At 38.5% G+C, this 21283-nt stretch overlaps 2 protein-coding genes across 3 annotated transcripts in view; one reads left to right on the forward strand and one right to left on the reverse strand.

The window, feature by feature from the left end:
- Nucleotides 1-4426, forward strand: part of itpk1a (inositol-tetrakisphosphate 1-kinase a) — a 61207-nt gene extending 56781 nt beyond the window's left edge. For both annotated transcript variants that reach the window (XM_066694901.1, XM_066694902.1), the window contains exon 11: nucleotides 659-4426. In XM_066694901.1, the coding sequence (XP_066550998.1) occupies nucleotides 659-981 (323 nt within the window). In that variant the 3' untranslated portion in view covers nucleotides 982-4426. The remainder of the gene's footprint in view (nucleotides 1-658) is intronic.
- A 2314-nt stretch (nucleotides 4427-6740) lies between these two features.
- On the reverse strand, nucleotides 6741-20093 carry chga (chromogranin A). The gene is made up of 8 exons (XM_066694900.1): nucleotides 19856-20093; nucleotides 19103-19152; nucleotides 15909-16002; nucleotides 14441-14509; nucleotides 13497-13595; nucleotides 10188-10592; nucleotides 8608-9176; nucleotides 6741-7424 (listed from the first exon to the last, which is right to left on the reverse strand). Exons 1-8 carry the CDS (start codon nucleotides 19899-19901, stop codon nucleotides 7341-7343), a joined length of 1416 nt encoding a protein of 471 aa, XP_066550997.1. The 5' UTR covers nucleotides 19902-20093; the 3' UTR covers nucleotides 6741-7340.
- Between the last annotated feature and the right edge of the window lie 1190 nt (nucleotides 20094-21283).

Raw genomic sequence — 21283 nt, forward strand, 5'->3', positions numbered from 1 at the left:
CGATAAAAGTTCCCTTCATTTACATAACTTCTGTTATTGTTTACGCAGCAGGGCAATTAAATGCTACTCAGGAAAATAAATAAATAAATAAATAAATGAACATTGCGAGGCATTGCGAGTTGAGGCACCTTTTTTAACTATACTAAAATTCTAGTTTTTGGTAAGATTTACATAAAAATAAATACATTTAAATTTGTGGACCTGTGTTTAAATGTATTTAAATCCTTTTTAAATAATGCAAATAACGTATAAATACTTTTACCACACGGCACTTTTCAGTAATGGAGTGATTGAAATGCAATCCTGGTTATCTGAAGAAAAAAATAGCTCCCAAAGGGACGATAAGGCATTGCTGCACACAATGGGAAGTGACACACTCATGACAAAGATGCTGATAGGCCTCTGTGTGCTGTCACTCAGATGAGTCCTCCCCCTTACCACTGCTCTGGGACTCCTTCCAAATGGTCAAATGCTTTATTTTAGCTGGTAAATGTTGTCGTTGTTTTTTTCTTGACAGTTATGTGTATGAATTGAATCCACAGTATTCTTCATCCAGGGACACACTCAGCAAGTTAATTTAAAGACACCTTTATCTAAGACAAAGCATCACAGTAAAGTGAATTGCGTCTAACCTCGCCATTCCTTTTTGTCTGGACAGGCTATGAAGGAGTCCCCGAATTCTTCAGTGACTTGCTGGACCATATCACGACAGTCCTGCAGAGCCCCGAGGTGCCGGCTGCGCCCGTCAACGGCAGTGCCGCAGAGCAGCTGCCCAGCGTCCTCATGGCTTCGGCGGACCGTGGCTGCGGCACGCCCACAGGCTGCTGCAGCATGCTGGGAAAAGACGGCCACCCCTGGATCGTGGAAGGAGAGAGTGGCAAAAAGACCTCTCACCAGAGACTGGGCTGCAATTCGGCGGTGTCCCCTAATTTCCAGCAGCACTGCGTGGCCACAATAGCCACAAAAGCCTCCTCACAATGACCAGTTTTTCCCAAGTGAACAACAAGTATAAATCTATCCGTAATCAAAGCAAGTGAAACAATACCTTTTCTGATGATGAATTGGGATTTATTTTTATTTTTAGTTCAATAGGACTTCTATGGGGACTTGAGAACTCACTTTGAGCTCATACGCTTAATTGTATTATTGTTTTCCTTTTAATCTTTTTTTTTTTTTTTTTCCCATCCTTGTGGTTTAGGTTAAATTTCTTTTTTTGTTTTTTTGTATCTCAAATCATATACAAAGGGATGGGATTAGAATAGAATCCAATGGTTTAAACACTAGAGACAAGATATCAATGCTGTTAGAGAGTAAAGCAGACAAGGGCACTCCTTAAATATAATACACAATGTTTTCACTTTCAGCTTCTCCAAAATGTGACTTTTAATTCCTGTAAATTATTGTTTTTAATTTGTTTTGTTTTTCTGTGAGATATAAAACCAGATCCGCAGTAACCCCCCGTCTAAATGTGCTGGTAGTGGACTTGAAGTAGCCTAAGAGACTTGAACACAGCGTTGTAGCAGAGAAATTAATTATTTTCCCCTCGCTATTCTCCATAGGAATCCTTACACACTCATCCTTGCACCTGAATTACCATGGCTAGAGATTAACCACATCGTAACTGTGTTTATTTGCACAATGGAAAAATGTATCTGAAGATCTTACTTTGGGAGAAATCACATGACCTTTTACACAAAGTATTTTCACAACAAGACACACACACACACACACAAATTATGCCCTTTTCTATTGCTGCTACAGAGGTGACGTATCCGTACATGTTAGTGCAGCTAACTTGTCCCTCTTGTTAAAACTTGATCATTATCACTCAACTGAGCTGTAACCTTTGCAGCAGGAAAATACAAATTTCAAACTTGAGCTTCTTCACTTTGAGTAAAGGCCACAGAAACGCACAGACAAATTAAGAACTTGTCTCACATAATCAACAAAAATAAAACAAAATACAAAATTGAGCCTGTCAGGGACATTTTCTTTGCAATGTGTGCCAGGATAATGATTATTTAAAGAAAACAATGTAATGATTCATTTTGCGGCTGCTTTTTAGATGATTGTTAATGAGATCTTACATCTAACCTTCTGGGTTATTTTACCGTGAAATGCTCACAATTACAGTATGACCTACTGTATGTAACACGACTCCTCTCTGTACAGGAAAGGCACATAGTGTGCTAATGATGAAAACTAAGGAAGCTAAGAAAACATTTGCAGTAGCTGTATTGCGGATTGGTGGAATAAAAGTGATGTAATTTCCTGTTACAGTAGCATGTCTTGGGAAAATAGGTTCTACTTTAACAGGTTGGCTGTTTACGTTCTTCAGGACTTTACTAATTTAAAAAAAAAAGTGTTTTAAAGATGTCTGGCAGTTAACTAAAGCTTCAGACCGTTTAAACAAACAGCCAGTTCAATGAAAGGATGAGTGATTTGACTGAACAAATATCTGAAAAACCACACTGCTCCCCTGCATACGTTAAGAAAGAAACTGTATAGCGCATGAAACTACACTGCATTGTTTTCCTGATGGCTGTAACGGTTATGCTGGGCCCTTCTACACTGATAAACCTATGACTGATCAAACACACCACCTCAGATAAATTACCCTCAAAAACCCAGCATGTTCCAATTCAGCAGAAAACTTGATTTTTTTCTCATTCTTTCTGAATGCTTATTTAACAGACGTTTCCATTGTGGTCTCAGCCTGTTACTCAGAGGTTGTCAAGAAGAAATATATTTTTGGTTCATATATATATATATATATATATATATATATATATATATATATATATATATATATATATTATTATTATTATTATTATTATTCAGGAATTTGTGGATACTTGTCAACAATTGTGAAGTAGGGGAGATTCCATTCCTTGTCTTCTTCCTGTAATTCCTGCATCATTTGCTAGTGGTTTGTATTTTGTTGGCACTTCACACAAAGGGCATTGAACTTCATACTTACTCCAGAATGGTATATTGGATGTTTTGTTCACCTCACTCCACTCAGATTTGAGGCACACAATGCTTTTTACAGTTCTCAGTGGGTTGAGGTTGGGTTTGTAGCATTAATGGTTTGGCATCGTTGCTATTGGCATTATTAGGTTTCTTGGTTTTGTTTATTTTTTTTTACACACAGAGATTTGTGTAAAAAAAAAAAAAAGAAAAAAGTCTTAATCAAGATCATTATTATTTGTATCTGTTGTGTACGCACATTATACAACTAAAGGAAAATCGACTACCCTAAAACTCTACAGAATATTAATTAACTTGTATGATTAAATACAAACAAAAACAAAGCATGTGTTATGGCACACACATGTATATACATTTAAATACACATTATGTTGATTCTTGGATTTTGTGGACCAGAATTTATATATGATCAATTTTGTAAACTCTGGGAGAGAATAAAGGAAATGAGGATCAAGGTTTCATTCTATAACATTTCAATCTGCCAGTAATCTTGCCCACAGTTGCATTTTTTTTTTACTCAGCTTGGTAATGCTGACCACTGCACAGCTTGGGAGAGGAGAAGAAGGCGTATATAGGGAAGACAGGGAGGTGTGTGTATATCAAGTCTAGGGCTTTCTTTATCTCTGTGAGTGTTGTACGAAAAGATCTGGTGTTAAATCAGCACAGGTCAATATCAGATTGACAATAACAAAACCTGTCTTGCTCGCCTTTGATGAAGATGTTAGGAAAATAAATACACAAATACATTAATGAATTCATTAATTCATGAATAACAGCAGTATCTTGTTAAGAATGCAGCCTACACAGTTTTGGACTGACAAAAAGAAGAACACCCATGATTTTATATTCAGATGTTCACTGTGAGATTTGTTTGTAATTATTATTTTCCAAATAGATTGACATTACTTTATTATATATATATATATATATATGTAAGCCTGAGGAACAAAATGAAAATGTGTCCTGCAGAGAAAAATAAATTAACAACAATAGGCTGAGGACTGTAGGCCATGAACTGAAAGTGTAGGCGGGGGGGGAGTGTTACCTGAGATTAAAAAAGACTCATTCCGGGGAGACTAATATGCCAAGAGGTTTTTTTTTTGTTTGTTTTTTGGTGTTCACTGTTGTGTATACTGCTGAACCCACAAGTGCATATTGTGTTCTTGTTTATTGTGCTTAAATGGGAAAGTGTCATTCATCCCTCGTTCTCTCTCTCTTACCTGACCACTTCCTTACCTGATCAACTTCCACTGAATGTTTGCTCTTGAGGTTTTTTTTTTTTTAAATTTTAATTATGATAATTTTATTTATCCGTTCTATGAGAAAAACAAAGCAAAAGGAAAAAAAAATCTAAATTTTGGTGACTTTTTTTTTAATTAAATGAAACAACTGGGCAAAAAAAATAATAATAATAAATTCAAAAATATCAACTTTACGGTCACGGTTGAATGTCTTTTTGATTTTTCGCAGGTTGGAAAGGATCAAATGTGTTCATGTTGGGCAAAGATACAGCTTTATAGAAATGTGGATTGGAAAGCCTGAGTCCATTTAATGTAGTTCTTGAGCTTGAATTGCTAAGATCCATGTTGTGATTTCATTTTAATCGGTGGCTGTTCAGGGATTGCTATAAAAAGAAACATTTCTGGAAAAAATGATGACTGAGGCCTGAGGGATCAATAAGCAAATGCTGGTACAGTAATTAGTGTGTGGATATGGTTAAAAATTGAAGTGTGCTTTCAAGAAGTTTTCAATTTTATGTATTATTTAGTTATTTTTATTGGAAGCAAAGACTTGCATCCCTGCCCACCGCCTGTCAGTACAGAACACAGAGACACTGCCATGGTGATGATATTTTCTATTTTTATCCAGTATTGCCAGTGAACTGTATCTTTGTTCTTTACATCAAAACAAACTGAGTTTAACGATTTACCCTTGATGTGATTTTATTTTGTAATACATTTTTTGTCAGAGCCCTAGCTCCCCCCAAAATAAGAACAGAACAAAGCTCTTATTTATTGTTTGCTGTGGTACACAATTTTGTAACTTGCAAAAACATTTTCTAACCACAATATCAATTATTTTCTGTACTGAAGGATATAAGAGATTCTTTCCTGAAGCAAATGGCTTTCTAGGGCATTTTATTACTGTATTTTGTTACTGAAGCCCCCTTATCCATACTACCTGCTGTATTTGTAGTGAGGGGGTTTCTCGCTGCCCTCTTGCAGGATCAAGGAAGATTTGTGCAGAAATTCCCAGCGGAGCAGATCATAATCAGGATCCATTCAAGAAAAGCAGTTTCGATATATCAGTGTGCTTGTTTTATCATTGTTGCACATGAAATAATAGTTTTATTCTGACAAGAAGGGATGAAATAATGTTCAGACATTGTCATGACTGCAGTTTTCCATGTTCCTCCTTTCAAATCAGTTTTTACTCTCTCTCTCTCTCTCTCTGGGTATTGTGATGGATGGCATGCATTTTATTTTTTTAATAACAGGCAACCTTTCTAGAAGGAAGATTACACAACCATCTGAAAACTGGAATAACTGGTTTGCTTTTGTAATGATGATGCTGAGATAAGGAGATTAGAGGAGGTGGAGGGGAGATAGCATGTCTAACAGGGCAGAGTTTGCTGTCTGGAGATATGGAGATGGGATTAATTCATTCCTGTGAATTACATGTAACCGTTTAACCGTTGGCACTTATGAAAGATGACTAGTTTAACAGTACCCCCACACACTGGTAGTTATAATGCTCAGAAAGAAAAGTGTATTATTTGCAATAAATCAAATTTTATTCGCTATAGTGCCATTCACAACGAGTTGCCATAGAGCACATTCACAAATTTAAGACAAAGCAAAGACATTGACAATAACGTCACAATGACCATTCTTCACATTGTAACCATCAGGCAGAGAGGAGAGAAAAACAAACCCAAATACAAAATCCCTTGGAGAATCCTACATCTCAGGGGGTCCGAGGCCTGATGGTCCACTTCCCCTCCAGGCAGTTAGTTCACAGTGAAAGAAGTCATGGGGGTGGGAGTGAGTTCTTCTTGGGCTTAATGCAGAAAAAGAAAATAAACGATCAATGTTCTTTTTCTTTCGGAGCATAAGACAAATGTGTGGGTACTATGTGTTTCTCTTTTAATGTTCAATTACCTGGCACCTTCTATGCTTTTGGATGTGCATAGGTTTTCCCATTGTTTCTTATAGTTTAATCTCTTGCTATAGAGTCCACATCTTCACCGCTCTGCAAAGCACACGGCAAGACCACCTCTCATCTCCTCCTGTCCTTCTGTCCTACCTATTTCATATGAAAGCATCCAGCTAGGGGGCTTGTTGTGTGAATGTGAACAATTTAGGGCTGGGGAGGGCATGAGAGATCATTGACTAGTCACCAGCAAATGCTTTCTCGGTTTTCCCTCTGCTCCTCTGAGATTCAGTCAGAAGACTGTTCATGTTAGTAACAAGGAAATCGATCTGCAGATGTGATTAAGCTATAGTGGAGTCCCATCGGTACAACAGTTAGGGTTCAAGACTACTGCCGTTTAAGTGTATTTCCATTTTATCTTACTCAGGACGCATTTGCATTGGCATTTGCATTTAGTCGAGTTATCACCTGTGCTTTGATCATTAGCTTCCTGCAGTAAATGCCTCTTTGAGTCAACGCTGTAATGAAGATCTTTCTTGTCGTGAAAGGTGAGATCTACCTCAGACACGAGGAAACAAACCCAGACAGACAGCCCATCAGATAACTCCATCCAATTTATTGATTTTCTTAGATAAATTCCCATACAGCACGTATTACAGTTCCAATCATTCCCCTATTAAAAATTATTAAAGTTATTGCATGTGTTTCTTCTTCGAGAACAAAGATCAAAAGTAACTTCATTATTAAGAACAATATTCTAGAAAGAATACATTGTTTCAAATGGATACACTAACACACCGAGAATATACCGCCCCCTGATGGTAATTTATTACCTTTAATTCATTATTAAATTTGTTACATTACCATTAGTGTTGTTGCTATTATAATTCACATCGTTTTGCACAGTGCAAAAAATTGTATTTGATTAGCAGGCGACATACTGTAACAGAGCCCTAGCACACTGAGTGGGAGAGAAGGCAACAGGAGGGGAGTGGGCGAGGGAACGGGAACTGGAGAGGAGGCGGGGGATTGGAGCGTGGGGACGGGGAACAGAGCCAGCAGGTTTTGTGGGGCCAAGACGAAAAACCAGTGTTCTTTCGAGAAATAGAGACACAGAGCCAGGCTTGAAATGCACTTTTGTAAATGGACGAAGGGAGGAGGGGGAAAATATGCCGGTCCAGCCTCCAGCTCAAAGTTTAGCCCCTTCTCAGTTCGTGGAGCTTCTGAGCGACGTTTTCCAGTTCCGATTCGATCGCTGCCAGGCTCTCAATCTCATGGTCCTACACATAAGGAGAAAACAACAACAGATTTTTTAAGAATTGATGATATATTTTGATGATATATTGACGATATCTCTTCAATATATTGGAAATGTCAATTTGCTTTTATGCCGAGGCAAAGAAGGACTTCAGTTTAGCTTTCAGAATACAGTCATTTCAAATTCAGCCAGGAGGAAAACTTTTATTACCACAACCATCAAGGTAATCACAAAACTGCAAAGTCTGCTGTTAAATGGTGAAATAAAGTCAGGAGGGGCTTATCTTTGCTTGTTGGAGAACCAATTCTCATTTATTTAATAATCATGGTAACAAGGGACTGGAAAAAAAACACCAGTTGAGGACCTGCTGTTTACTCTGTGATTTATACCGAAAGATCTGCAAACCAGCAGAGGCTCCTGGCAATAAACTGGCTCCATTTGACTGTAAAAGTAATTTAAGTGGACTATGATAAGCACTAGCAAGAGGGTTTTCAATTAATATATTGCCACTGGGCATTTGAGAGACTGTAAAGATGGTGGCAGCAGAAAAGGGCACTATTGCATTTCTAATCAAAACCTGAATACAAAGTGACCTTCACATTAGTGAAGTGCCCAATCATTGTTTTTGTCGGGGATTAGGTGCTTCAGTATTTGCAAAAAGGAATCTATTGGTATTTGTGTAAAACAGTGGTGTGGAGTTGCTTCTTCAGGACTGCTTTGGGGTTAATTTCTAGTGTGACGTGCCTTGTTTCTCAGTTTGATTCACATGACCCTTTCTTTGATTGTTCCCATAGTCCTTTCATGAAGAACTAGTGCCCTAAGACTTAAAGGCTTTTTCTCCTAATCTGTATAATGTGCTGTGAAGCACTGTTCCCATAGACACCAGTCACAGCAGAGGCGCACTGGGGCTGTTGCTACCACAGGTGCCAGATCTCATGGGTTTTGGATCCTATGCTTTCAAGGACAGTTTCTGAGCACAAACCATACAAACACAGGCATGATTTCAGGTCAGGACTGAATGACGGGTCAGACATGGTATTGCTTTAAGAGCTTTTCTTTGGGGGAATATTAAATCATGTTCTAGAAATTAAAGATGGAAGTTCAAGGTCAGTTCAATACTGTTTTTTGCTTTTTTTATTCTTCAAGGTGAACTAAATAGGTTACAAAGTGAATTAAACTAACTAACTATCCAAAAAGAGACCGACCTCTGCTTTCCTGCTGGCACTGCCTTCCTCATCACGCTTCTCCTCAGCTTCCTTGAGAGCCATCCTTCTCAGCTCGGCCACCTCTGGGGTCCTGGCCCCCTCCCCCTCTCCACTGTCCTCCTTGGAGTGGTGTGGCATGCTGGGCGGCTGTTCAGTGAGGTCTCTATTAAGGTGGGGGGGCGTCTGGGAGACCTCTGTGGACTTCCCTCCCACCTCCTCCTCCTCCTCCTCCTCCTCCTCCTGCACTCCCCTCACTCCCTGGGAGCGCTTCCTTGAGGACAATTGCTCAGCCAGCTCATCCATTCGACTCCATCGCTTAGAATCCTCTCCATTCTTCTCAACCTCCTCATCATCATCAGCATTGCCTTCCTCCCCTTCAGGGCAGCACTTCTTCTTCTTCTTTTCTCCCTCCTCCTCCTCTTCCTCTTCCTTCTCCTTCACCTTCTCTTCCTCCTCACCCGACCTTCTCTCTTGCCTCTGCTCCTCTCCATCTTTGTCCTCTCCTTCCAGGGACGATTTCTCCTCTTTGGGTACCTCAGGAACAGTGGTCACGGACGTTGTCTCAGTGCCTGAAGACAGAAGGGGGAAAGGCAATTGTTCATTAATGTAAGCTGTACTTTTTTGGAAGTGTACGGAGAAATACTCAAATCAGTGGGAGACAAACTCATTCTAATGATTTTCTTTTAGTCACACCAGCTGGTTGTCACTATCAGGAGCGCTGTGTGTTTTCTCACTGCTTGCTCAACAGGAAATGTGGCACCAGCTGCATTCCTGCTCTTCCTGGGCAGTGGACCGCTATGGACTTATGGGAAATGAATATAGTGTGAAGATCCCCACTGCCACATTCTGAACAACAAGCCAATATTCTATTTTCTGTTTCTTCTGTGTAAAATTGCTATACGTAGGCATTGCTCCGCTTTCAGCATTATGAAAAGTGAAGCACTGAACGCTCAAAATGCGTGAGTAGTGTGATCAAATCCATAAATGCAAAGCTACATAAGCCCAGTACTCAAAATAACACCTTTCACACTAATCAAATCCAAAGCCTTTTAAAATTAGAAATCTGAGGCAGTCTGCTCTGGGAAACTGTTTTCCAGACTCTCTTCCATCCGCCGTTATGAAATCAATTTGTGTCCTGCTGTGTTCAGTGGAATTCATAACATCGCACCGTCACCTTCATTCCGTGGTCAGTTTATTAGGTCAATCTGTGCTTTTCCACTCTCGGTGCACTCTGAAAGTCCTATAGAGAACATTAATGCATCTATGGATCTCTTGTACCTGCCATACTTTTTCGAAAGGATGTGAGCTTTTCATGACAGTGTTTATCTACAAAAACATGGCATTTTGAAAGCTTGAAAGGCCTTTTCTATTAATTGTGTTTTGTATTTCTGTGAAATGTGGGATGTGGAACATCTCACTTGTCTGTGGTCTGAAAATCTATCTATCCCTTTAGCAGGCAGATTCCAGGAACAACATCAAATCACTAATATGGGCATTTGAAAACATTTTAAGAGTAATGTAAGCTTAAAAGTTGGCTTGATCTGCTCTTCAGGTCAAGTTATGGACTTTTGTCAGCTTACCGTCTTTGTCAACCTGGGAACTGTCTTCCTCTTCGGTTTCATTCTCAGTGTTGTCTTTCTTTTCTAGGGCGGTGCCGTCTCTCTCTGTGCTCTCGGCGCCTTCCTCGGACCTGGGCTTTGGTGTCTCCTGCTTCTCTTGCATGGCTTCTCCTTCTTCCTCAGCCTCTTCCTCTCCAGTTGTGGCTCTCTCCCCCTCCTCGCTCAGGGAGTTTGTGACGTGCTTGCTGGCGTTTTCTCCTTCCCCTTCCTCTTTGGCCTCCTCGATGTCATTGCCCTCCCGTGACCCCTCCTCAGGGGCCAAGCTCTCCTCCACTTCATTCTCTGCCTCCCTCTTTGCTGCAACCTGGCTCTGTCCCCTCAGTCCCTCTCTTCTAGGCTTTTCTAAAGCTTTGAGCATGGAGCGATCTGTGAAGGGCAAATCAGGAAGGTAAATGTAAGCGCAGCAAGCAGTACAGGACCATTTGATTTTAGTGCATCCCTCAAGTCATAAAATCCTTGGAACTCTGCTGTGAAAAGTGATTAAAAAAACACAAACCGAAAAAAGTTCCTTTCTCACTGTCTCCTGCTGTTAATAAATCACTGTGTTTTGCACACAAGTGTACACAATTTACAGACAGTATTTGTGTAGTTTATACAGCACCATGTATAATATAGAGAAATACAAAGTACTAGTTAAAATATTAAATCAATTAATTCCTTCTAGGAAGTGACTGACAACCATCATAAAACTACATTTCAAAACTCAGGAATGTGTGGCAAATCGTGTATTATTTTCTTTAAATGCATATTATGGGAAACAAAGGCTCCTATCTAATCAAACATGAAGGACATCAGAAGCAGATGGATTGTATTTTTATGGTCTTAAGCACTGAGAAAAATCATGAGCCATGCTTACAGACTCGATATCCCTGTGCACGATATCCCTGTACTGTAGCTATCATCGAAATTCCCCCAGGCACAGTATCTCTGGACCTTGGACAAGGACGTGCGCAGTTCTCTGGGGGATTGAAGTGGCTTCATAATGAGTGGGATCACGTGTTATTTAAATATGTAAACAAGTCTCTTAGCACATCATGTAGCATATTCATTAAAACCACCACACAACTACAGTTTGTCTATCATTTAGATCAATTCTCACGAGCAACAGGTAATTCTTTAAGAAGGTACCTGTTGTTTATTTTTTATATAAATAACTGCAACATTTCAATAAATACCCTATGATTTATTTTTCCAAAACAACCTAAAATCCTAAAAAGTATATTTGATTTGCCTTTAGAAAAAGAAAAAGATATAATTATTATAATATATAAATGTTATTATATATATATATATATATATAGTGCAAAGAGCATTGTTCCATTTCCATGACAACCACTGCAAACATATACTACTCTTCAAGTTCAGATTCTGCAAGAAACTCATCAGATACGAATATCACAATCAGCCAGCAAGTACCCATGGCGGAAGTGCATCTTAATTATGGCACTGTAATGATCCTGTATAATGAGCAGACCTGCACATGTTCCCTGCTAATGGCGTCCCAGAATGTACAGAACAGCACTACTTAAAATATGTCATGCAAATCTACATGTCTAAATGCATCCTTATTGTCCTACATTATGAGGGACATCTTAACATAAAGCACTGTGGCTATGATGAACAGATCCACCTTGCGAGCAAGATGGGACAAATGTGATGCTTTTCTTAGCCGTTCCTCTTAATGTTAAAAGAGCAAAAGACACGTATCTAAGTCATTCAAGTCAAGTCAGTGACACAGAGTACAGCTGTAATCTCTCGGTTCTCTTATCACCGCAGCTCAGCTTTCGTCGGTAGAAGCTGCGTGCTTGAATCTAACCAGCTCGTTTTAAACAGGGTGAGTGCAGTATTGTCCTTCTAATGATTGAGAATTAAAATATATATACATTTTCCAGTCGTGTTCGCACACTGCACCAACCTTCTTCTATATATGCTTAATCGTAGACATTGTACAAGCCATATATCAGACACACTATTTTAGCACTGATAACTTCACATTGATTAATAACATTAAGTGCAACAACCTACACTCTCCCAGCCCCCGTCATGCTAGAAAAATGGACTGCCCAGTGGGTGAGTTGGCTTTAATTAATACCTTTTTAGAAAACCAATAACACATTTCAATTGGGAACGTCTGTCGAGTAGGAAGTTAATATAGCTACAAGCCACTGACTAAGCAACAGAGTATTTTTTTTTTTTTTTACCTTTTGCACTAAGGTGGCTCACCATGCATTTTGTGCAACATTGTAATATCAGAAACCAGACCAGACACTTTAAGGAAGCTGGTCATTTCGGGGTGCAAAGCGTAGCTGAAACAAGTTCAAATAAAGTGTCCGCTATTGAATTGGAGAGAGGTATAAGCTACTATTTTACAGTCCACTGCCTTAGCAAGTTTTAGAAAACAAATGTTGTGTCTTTACAAGGTAATTTATCTGTACAGGATGTGCAGACTAGTCACAGTTGCCAACAGCAAAAAAGCATGGTCTGTGTCCTTGCTAAGTCTGGCAGAAATGTGCTTAGTGGGCAAGGCTCTTCCTTTCTCCTTGACAATCAGGCGCAGGAATGCCACATATCATTATATGAAACAGAAGACATGGCTGTGGGCACCGTTTTAATCCACACTGACAGAGGGAATAAATATGTGTTCCTTTATAAATGAGATGCTTCAGGGTTTCCGAGATAAAAGAGACTTAAGTAAAATGTGGCCAGTGGCAGAAGATCGCTTATGTAATGAAGGATGTGAAGAAACAAGCACTTTGCAGAGAAAGAGAAAGGAAAAGACAAGGTTGTCAGCCTGGGTCTGGGGAGAGCTGTGTGCGTGGATGAGACGTCCATTTAAATGCGCAGTAGTTGGTTTTGGGGTAAATTAAAGGTAACATTTACACCCCTATATATTTCACAGCTAGTTTTGCACTATACTCAGCCTCACTTTAATTATTTATGTCAATATCATAGCAAAAAGCAAAGTTTCACCTTTCAAATCTAAGATGAAATCCATTTAATCAACTTAACCTACTGACAGCTGGATTTATGGGGGCCAGCCCCAGAGGTGGGCTGTTTTTGCAAAGCACACTGTGAAAAATATAATTGTCTCCTTGAGTATCATAGTCTATAAAAGCACTTTTTTCTTTCTTTCTTTCTACCCCCATTTCCTTCATTTTACATGGCAAGCTTTTCAACATCATCTATCATTTGGAATGCACTTTGGAAATGTTTGCTGAGGCAGCATTCTGGCGAGGGTAATGCGATGCACATGGCTGCTCTCTCACATACCTGCTATATCGTCCTTGTCCACGTGGTCCTCAAGGACGGCAGAAATGCGATCCGCCAGGTCGTTGCTCTTCTTCTGCTGCTGCGCCCTTTCGCTGGCACCTATGGGGGTCGGTAGGGAGCGAGTTAAGACAATCCTGCTGCAGCCAAGCATGCACTGCGCCCAACAGAGAGCCCATGCAAGAATAATCAGTCAAGGCAGGTAACTAGCCACTGCAAGAGAAAAGCTGCCTTCTGCTGCTAGGTCATCTTTTTAAATAAAGCATCAATAGTAAGCTCCATGCACAGCTACACCTCAATACAGATATAACATAAGCATTCAAATACATTTTATTTATGCATCTTCCAAATCAGTCTGGTATTTTTTATGTTCTCTCTCAGCATTAATTGACACTCAATAAATGTGAAATGCTTTGCTAATGTGTAGAGGTTAGACTGTACACTGTGAGACTGACAGTGTTACTTTTTTTTGTAAAAGCTTGTTATAAAATGCTGGCAATGACACTCTGTTCTTGTAAACAATCAGTCTGTCCAAGGAATCCAGTTCTAGCCATTAACACCATTCTTTACTGCTGTCCTATTTGTCTGGATAAGCAGACATTTAATAAACACTTCAGTCTCAGGTACCACTTTTTTAATGGAATGAAGTGCTTTAATTCTATTATGAGCTGGTTATAAAACTCACTTTCTTGCACTGGTATATCAATATTAACCAGTTAGCTACACTAAAATTGTTATATAAATAAGATTTCAGTGTCTTGCAAATACGTTAGGAAAGACAATTAGACACGTTGAATTGGTGATAGATTCAAATGTATATGATTGTTTTTCATTTTAGTCTTTACCAATCTATATACTATCAAAATGAGGAACACTTTTGTTTCCCCCCTGCTCGGTTGTGGTGACAGGAATGTGTTTTTGATGTCTTTAAAACCCGATTGCCGCACCTTGGGTCGCCAGCTCCTGGAGTTCCTTCAGTAGGTTTTGATGTCGTAGAATTGAAATTATTCTTTCATCTGAAAATCAAACCGACATATTTCAGCGTTCAAACATTCCTGCCTAGACCACACGATTAATTTCTGTTTTCACAAATGTGGCATTCACAAATGTGGCATTCACAAATGTGGCACACCAGTGCACATCAGTTTAGCCCATCGACATGGAACTCAGTTTTTCCTTTAGGATCTAATTGCCCTGAAATGTATTGTGCAATTATACTAGCTGGAATGCAGACTGGCAATTCATCAGCATATAGGAATGACGTTTCTTTTAAGTTATAGCCGCAGTAAGCTTTTTTTTTCCTGCTGACCTAGAAATCGAACAGGCTGTGTGTCAAGCAGACTTACGAGCATGAAGCACAGATACATCTGCTGCTTGACTTTTGTTACAAACATGAGCTCGTTGAATCACTTCCACCTAGCTTGTATTTAAAGGTTGTCAATTTCCCATCAAGAGGCGGTGTACTGGCCACAGTTACATAACCAGATTTGCTGGCATTGACGGTTGTTATTTATTCATTCATTCACTCTCAAGGAACCTCTTCATCCAGTACAGGGACATGGAGAGACTGGGCCATGGCACAAGGCAGGTACAAATCACACTCGCATGACTACAGATACATTTGAGGGCCAATGAACCCAAGCAGCATGTCTTTGGGATGTGGGAAGAAATAGTTTTGTTTTGTCTCTTACTGATACATGCCCAAATAAATAAATCATAATCCAAATCAATGTAGCATTGCTGTGGATATGGTTACGAGAATGTGAATATATATATATATATATATATATTTAATCCCTACAAAAAATTCCAGGTGTTTGGCCAGGAATGTGCTGCTGTAATGTCTGGCTTATCTCCCTGCTGACTAGAAAACTCAGGTTCTGAGCCTCTGCCAAATCAGTTACGTCACAGAGGCCAGTTACATTACTGGCCGGGATGGGAATGAAATGTTCAGCTGCTTTCCTACCCGCTAATCGAGTGAATTGAGAAAGTCATGCAGAAAAGAAAGGACGGCTATGAAATTGAGAAGATTGAACCTCCTAACCAAAAACTCAACCACTACACTTCTGGTACTGGTACTTTTATTATTTTTTCCTTTCTTTTTTTAAGGCAAGCCTATCTTACATCTTATCTTATAACCTCATATGTTATTAATATTATACAATATCATTTAAAGCACAGTGATTTATGCACAGAGCCTTTTCTTGAAGAAACCTTTCCAAATCAGTGGAATTGACCCTTTTCCACACAGATTTTTGTTGTCTGCTGTGATTACTGCTAAGTGCTGTATGGCACACAGATCTCTGTCTGTCTTAATATGGCTGGTCGCTTGAGGAAATGAGCTTTAGGTATCCTAGGTCTTTATGTTGTTTACTGTAGGGCAGTGCTCGATTGACTGTAAGAAATCGACATTACCTCCCCTGAGAGAGTCCAAGCACTCCTGGCTGATGGGAATAGGACTGGGCTTTGATAATGTGTCCGCAATGACCTCCACGATACATTTCATCACCTACATGGAGAAAGAGTCAAGACAATGGTACTTGGGGCTTCAGAAGATGAGAAGATTTTCTAAAGGTTAAGGCTTCCTAGGGGTCCACTTACACCATGGGAGAATAGTCCTTGTGTAAATGAACTGTTTCCTGTGTATATAAGCAACCAGACACATGAACTGAGCAAAACAAAGATATTGTTAAACAGAATTTTGTTTTAATTGAAAGAAAAGTTTAATCACATCATGTAGTGTTTTAGTTCTGTAATATATATATATATATATATATATATATATATATATATATATATATATATACATACATATACAAAAAACAATACTAAATCAAACCCTGCTAACACAAAATGAATTTTAATGATGTAATAGTACTTCGTAAATGCAAGGGATTTGTTTTTTTAGCTTGCCTGTAAGGTGTGAACCAGTATTCCCTGGGATTTCAGCAAACACATGATATACTGAAATAATTCTAACCAGGCCCAGAAATATGCAAGAAACACTGTCCGAACAAAGGAATATATTTCAAGCACAATTTCTCTCCAAAACTAAGGATAAAGTAGCTGAATGATATGTTCCAATAATCTCCTGAGGTCATTTCACCCAGATGCTCAAAATATGCAAACAGCAGAAATATGGTCTGCTATCAATCCTTCGTAAAAGTCATATTGATTAGCAACTTAATATGTCAGATATTGCCCAGTTAGGGAATTACCAAAATGTTTTTTTTTGCTCAGATTTCATACACATAGAGAAAGTCACCTAGGTTTTGTTGTTGTGTACAAATCGCTTCCTATTTGTCTGCATTTCTCTGCAACTCAAGATATTTCCAAACCTTGATTCAAAATGATTAACTACTTTTGTTTTGGGGGGCATTGAGGGTATTTATCCCACTGCATCCCATGACTTGCCAATAGTTATGGCTGACCCATTATTTTCTCTTGGCTTAAAGCACTTTTCTAATGAAAAGTTACCCATTTTAATCAGGAGGACCGTAAAAAGGTCCAGTAAAAATATTGCTCTACAATGCATGTAAGCAGAAAAGATAGTAGATCTGAATCCAGACATGAGATCATACAAATGTTCTCTGGGTGGAATAACTGCTCTTCTTGTGGAAATGATACACTGTAGGTTTCTCTCAGATGCTCTCAAATTGTGATTGTTATTCATCTCATATAATTGTTGGAGATGAGTTCTGTCGTGCTGGCACTTTGCTGCCTGTAGATTTTTTTTTTTTTGGCGTGCTCAACAACCTCATCAATATGGAACAGAAAACATTCTCGTGTCTCAGAAGCACATTTGTCTGTGTTGAGCAGAACGTTCCAGTCGTGGCTTTTAAGGAAATTTAACATGTCAATGGATCAAGGAGACGGCAGTGTAGGAACATGCCTGCTCCCATTGCAACACATAATACAGCTCTGCCATGCACCACTTAACACCTGTCTCTCCGTGCGCACCCCTGCTCTATACAGGGGCTACTGTGTTGTCTGGATTCACCTGTTACTGTGCTGGGTTGTTCTGTGGCACATCCATTTTAGATGGTTGCCGATGCCATTTATGTTTCCCCTTTCGACTTTTCTGCAGAATTTGAAATAGCCAACTCTGATTTAAAGTGACATACTGCTGCATTCCTGTATCGACAACACATGCATCCGCTGAGATATGCATGGTCGAACCATCTGCTTCTATATTTCATTTATTTATTTATTAAGTAAAGGAAGGTAGGTATCTTACGGGCAGTGCCGATCATTTGTTTCCAATGATCAGTTCTGGCCAGTGTCAGGGAGAAGCACAGTGGGGTTTTTGACTAACAGTTTCTGGGCTGTAGGACATGCAGGAGCTGCTTTGTGTGATCTTAGTCACTATCTAGATTTGTCTGTGTTTACAATATTGTCTGAGCTGCCTAAATCTTTCAGTAAATGCATGATATTATTGTATGTGCCCGTGTCCTGTGGGAGGTTCACTGTTCAGTTGTGAACCTTGGCATACTGTAATAATGGTAGATTTGTTTAAAACCACTCCCCACTGTGAGCATGTATAATACATTATATATATATATATATATATATATATATATATATATATATATATATATATATATATATATGAGAAAATAGCTTCTTGGTTAAAAGCTGCATATCGTAACGTAAAATGATAACCGATATAGATACAGACAATGTTTTCATTTTCTTTTTTGTCAACAGCTATTTTGTACAAATTTAATAAACGCAGAACACACAGCTAAATAATAATAATAATAATAATAATAATAATAATAATAATAATAATACATAAACTAACTATTGAGGACCCATCACTCTAATTAAGATGTTTTAATGCATAAAGATTGATTTATCTAATTCTGCAAACAAACCACTATAGCACATGCTAGGTATTATTCCTCACGCTGGAATAGAATCCGATTGCAGTCCAGTTTAACCAAACTGCCCTAAAGCAACATTTCAAAGTTAAACGTTTAAGATAGTTAGAACTCCCAGAAAGGAGATGTAAGCAGCAAAAAACATATATCCGGAAACCTCTTTATTCAGAAACAACCATAGATAATAATTTAAATAATAAAGCATAATTAGACAGGCACCCGTCCGTCAGACGACGACGATAATAATAATAATAATAATAATAATAATAATAATAATAATACATGAAATATATAAAACTTTTATGGTCAGTATCTAAAACATTTCTGCTTAAAGGCAAAACAAAACAAATATGAACAATTTCGGGCGTTACACGACTACACAATAGCCTGTGCTATAGTATACAACAGCTTGTGTATAGTGAGTGAATTCAAAGACTTAGACTGCATAAATGTAAAAGTGTGTCACAATGTGAACCTGAACTCCAAGTAACTGTACGTGATGAATAGACATATAGAGTGTCACACATAAAATACACATTTTGCAATTGTAATCTACACAAATTACACGTTTTACCCCATTACAATGTGATATATTTTTGTAAATGTTAGTTTATTGCATTTGGAAGGAAAAATAAATAAAATAAAATAAATATGGACCACTTAGGTATTTGTATATAGTTACATAAGGTGTACAATGAGTAATAAATAGATTATTCCACAGCTTACCTTGGCATCATCTTTGTCCACGTGATTTGAAGATAGTGGTAGTGACAGCACTGTAAATGGGGAAAAAACAGACATATTCACCATTAATGGACCTAAATCTCTTCACATTATACAGTGTTTGATCGAGATAAACACCCGGTAGGTGATGTTATCTCCCCTTACAGAGGTTGCATGCAGCTGCCTTTTGGGAAAATATATTAATTACAAAAAAAAAAAAAAAACTAAATAAAATGCGTCGGAAATTACACAGAAACGTGCTGCGACTGTATATCACAAATTACATGAGCAAAAATAACATGCACATGTATTTACTGCTGCCTTCTGTTTCCCAGCACACCACGACTGAATCAAGTACCAATGTCTATCTGAATTCGCAAGCATGACCTTGGTTGTTTTCGTTCTTTTTTAGGTGTTAATTTAAAAAGAGAGAGAAAATAGGATTGTTGCATTTGACTATTGGTTTGTACAAGAACAATAACAGCACATTGCAACATACAGCTGCATTTCAAATGGATAAATAAGCACAATATGCCTAATAAACGATTGATTTTCCTTTCCAACACCATGCCGTCAACTCATATTTACTATGTAGCTGTCCTTGGTGCTGAACTGAAAGGACGGGCTCCTGGTGCGGGTTAGAGCCGTTATTCCTAGTTTTTCAAAACCCTCAGACCATTAATCCTGGTGACTGAAGATCAACCTGTCCAGATCACAAACAATACCACAGTTAAAATAGGATCCCTTTAGCCTTACCGTTGTTGACAATTAAAGTCAAAACCAAGCATCCTCTTGTTATCATTCTGCACAGAGATCTACAGTTCCCCCTTGAAGAAAAGTCAATGTTATTGCGCCAGGATCTTTCTTCCCTCTGGTGGGAAATTATATTTCTTCTTGTAATTACAATGAGTGTTATTGGCGAGTTTGAGCTTCATCCACATCTGCTGCAGTGCTCTCCTGTCCCCCCAGTTGTACGCTACGGTTTAATGCACCAACACCTGCTTTATATGGATGCGAACTGAAAAGGAAATGACATCAGGGATTGGTTGGAAAGAATATTACGATAAAATGAAAAATGATCCATCCACAGCCTTGTGTGTGTTCAGTGGAGAAATGTCGTGACAGCAAAGGATGGGAATGAAATCAAAACGCGAGGCGATTGTACACAATACGATTATCGATTACAACTCTGTGTTAATTAGTATTAGGTGACTGGTTTCCATGCGTTTGGCAAATAATTCAGATTCGATTACAAACATTTTTGAAAGGTATAAGCAATTGATATTTCTTTTTTTTTCTTTTTCGGTAACACTTAACAATAAGGTACCATAATTCCTCTTGAATGAATATATGAATACCATATGATTTAACACATCATGAATACCATCTGAGTTCTGCTGTTGAGCACATGAACCCTAACCCTAAATCCCAACACTAATCCCATTATACATGTGATTAACATAAGAACTCAGATGAAGTGCATGACATATTCATGTGTTTATCCTGTGGTATTCATATATTAATTAATGAGCAATCATGATACCTTATTGTAAAGTGTGATCTCTTTTCTCATTGGCCAACCCAGAATGATATTAACAACTTGTGAGTAAATGCATTGTATGACCCATTTTGCAGTCTAGCCTGTTGAAGAAGGATCAAGAAATAATTGTTTTTTTTGTGATGTTTTCCAATCCCAAGCTATATATCATTATTATACTTATTTTCCAGGGCTCAATGGTACATAAGCAGTGTCTCCCATTTGATATAGGACCCACGACCTGCCACACAAGAGTCCAGAGCCCTAACCACTGCACCACACTGCTTCCACCTTGCCCTGTCTTATGGAGCATTCAAACTGCGTGTGGAACAGATTCCCTAGACTCATGAATGCAGGCATGAGTCAATCCAATACTCCTTCACTTCCAGTTTATTTATGTATTTACTTTGTACAGCACTGCCCACTTTGTAGCAGTAGAAACATTACATCATTATCATCATGTAATCATTAAATACCAACTCAAAAGTAATATCTAAATTTGATAATTTCCCAAACTATAGGAACATCTTTGTCTAAACTTGAAATAGTACCAATTCTCAGTTCAATCTCCTGTCAGTTAATGTGAAAAGAGATCTGTCACTAACATTGTTAAATCAGGGCCAAAAAGTCCTGTCTTATCCATAGTT

This window comes from Amia ocellicauda, chromosome 21 (assembly GCF_036373705.1).
Source record: "Amia ocellicauda isolate fAmiCal2 chromosome 21, fAmiCal2.hap1, whole genome shotgun sequence".
Lineage (NCBI taxonomy): Eukaryota > Metazoa > Chordata > Actinopteri > Amiiformes > Amiidae > Amia > Amia ocellicauda.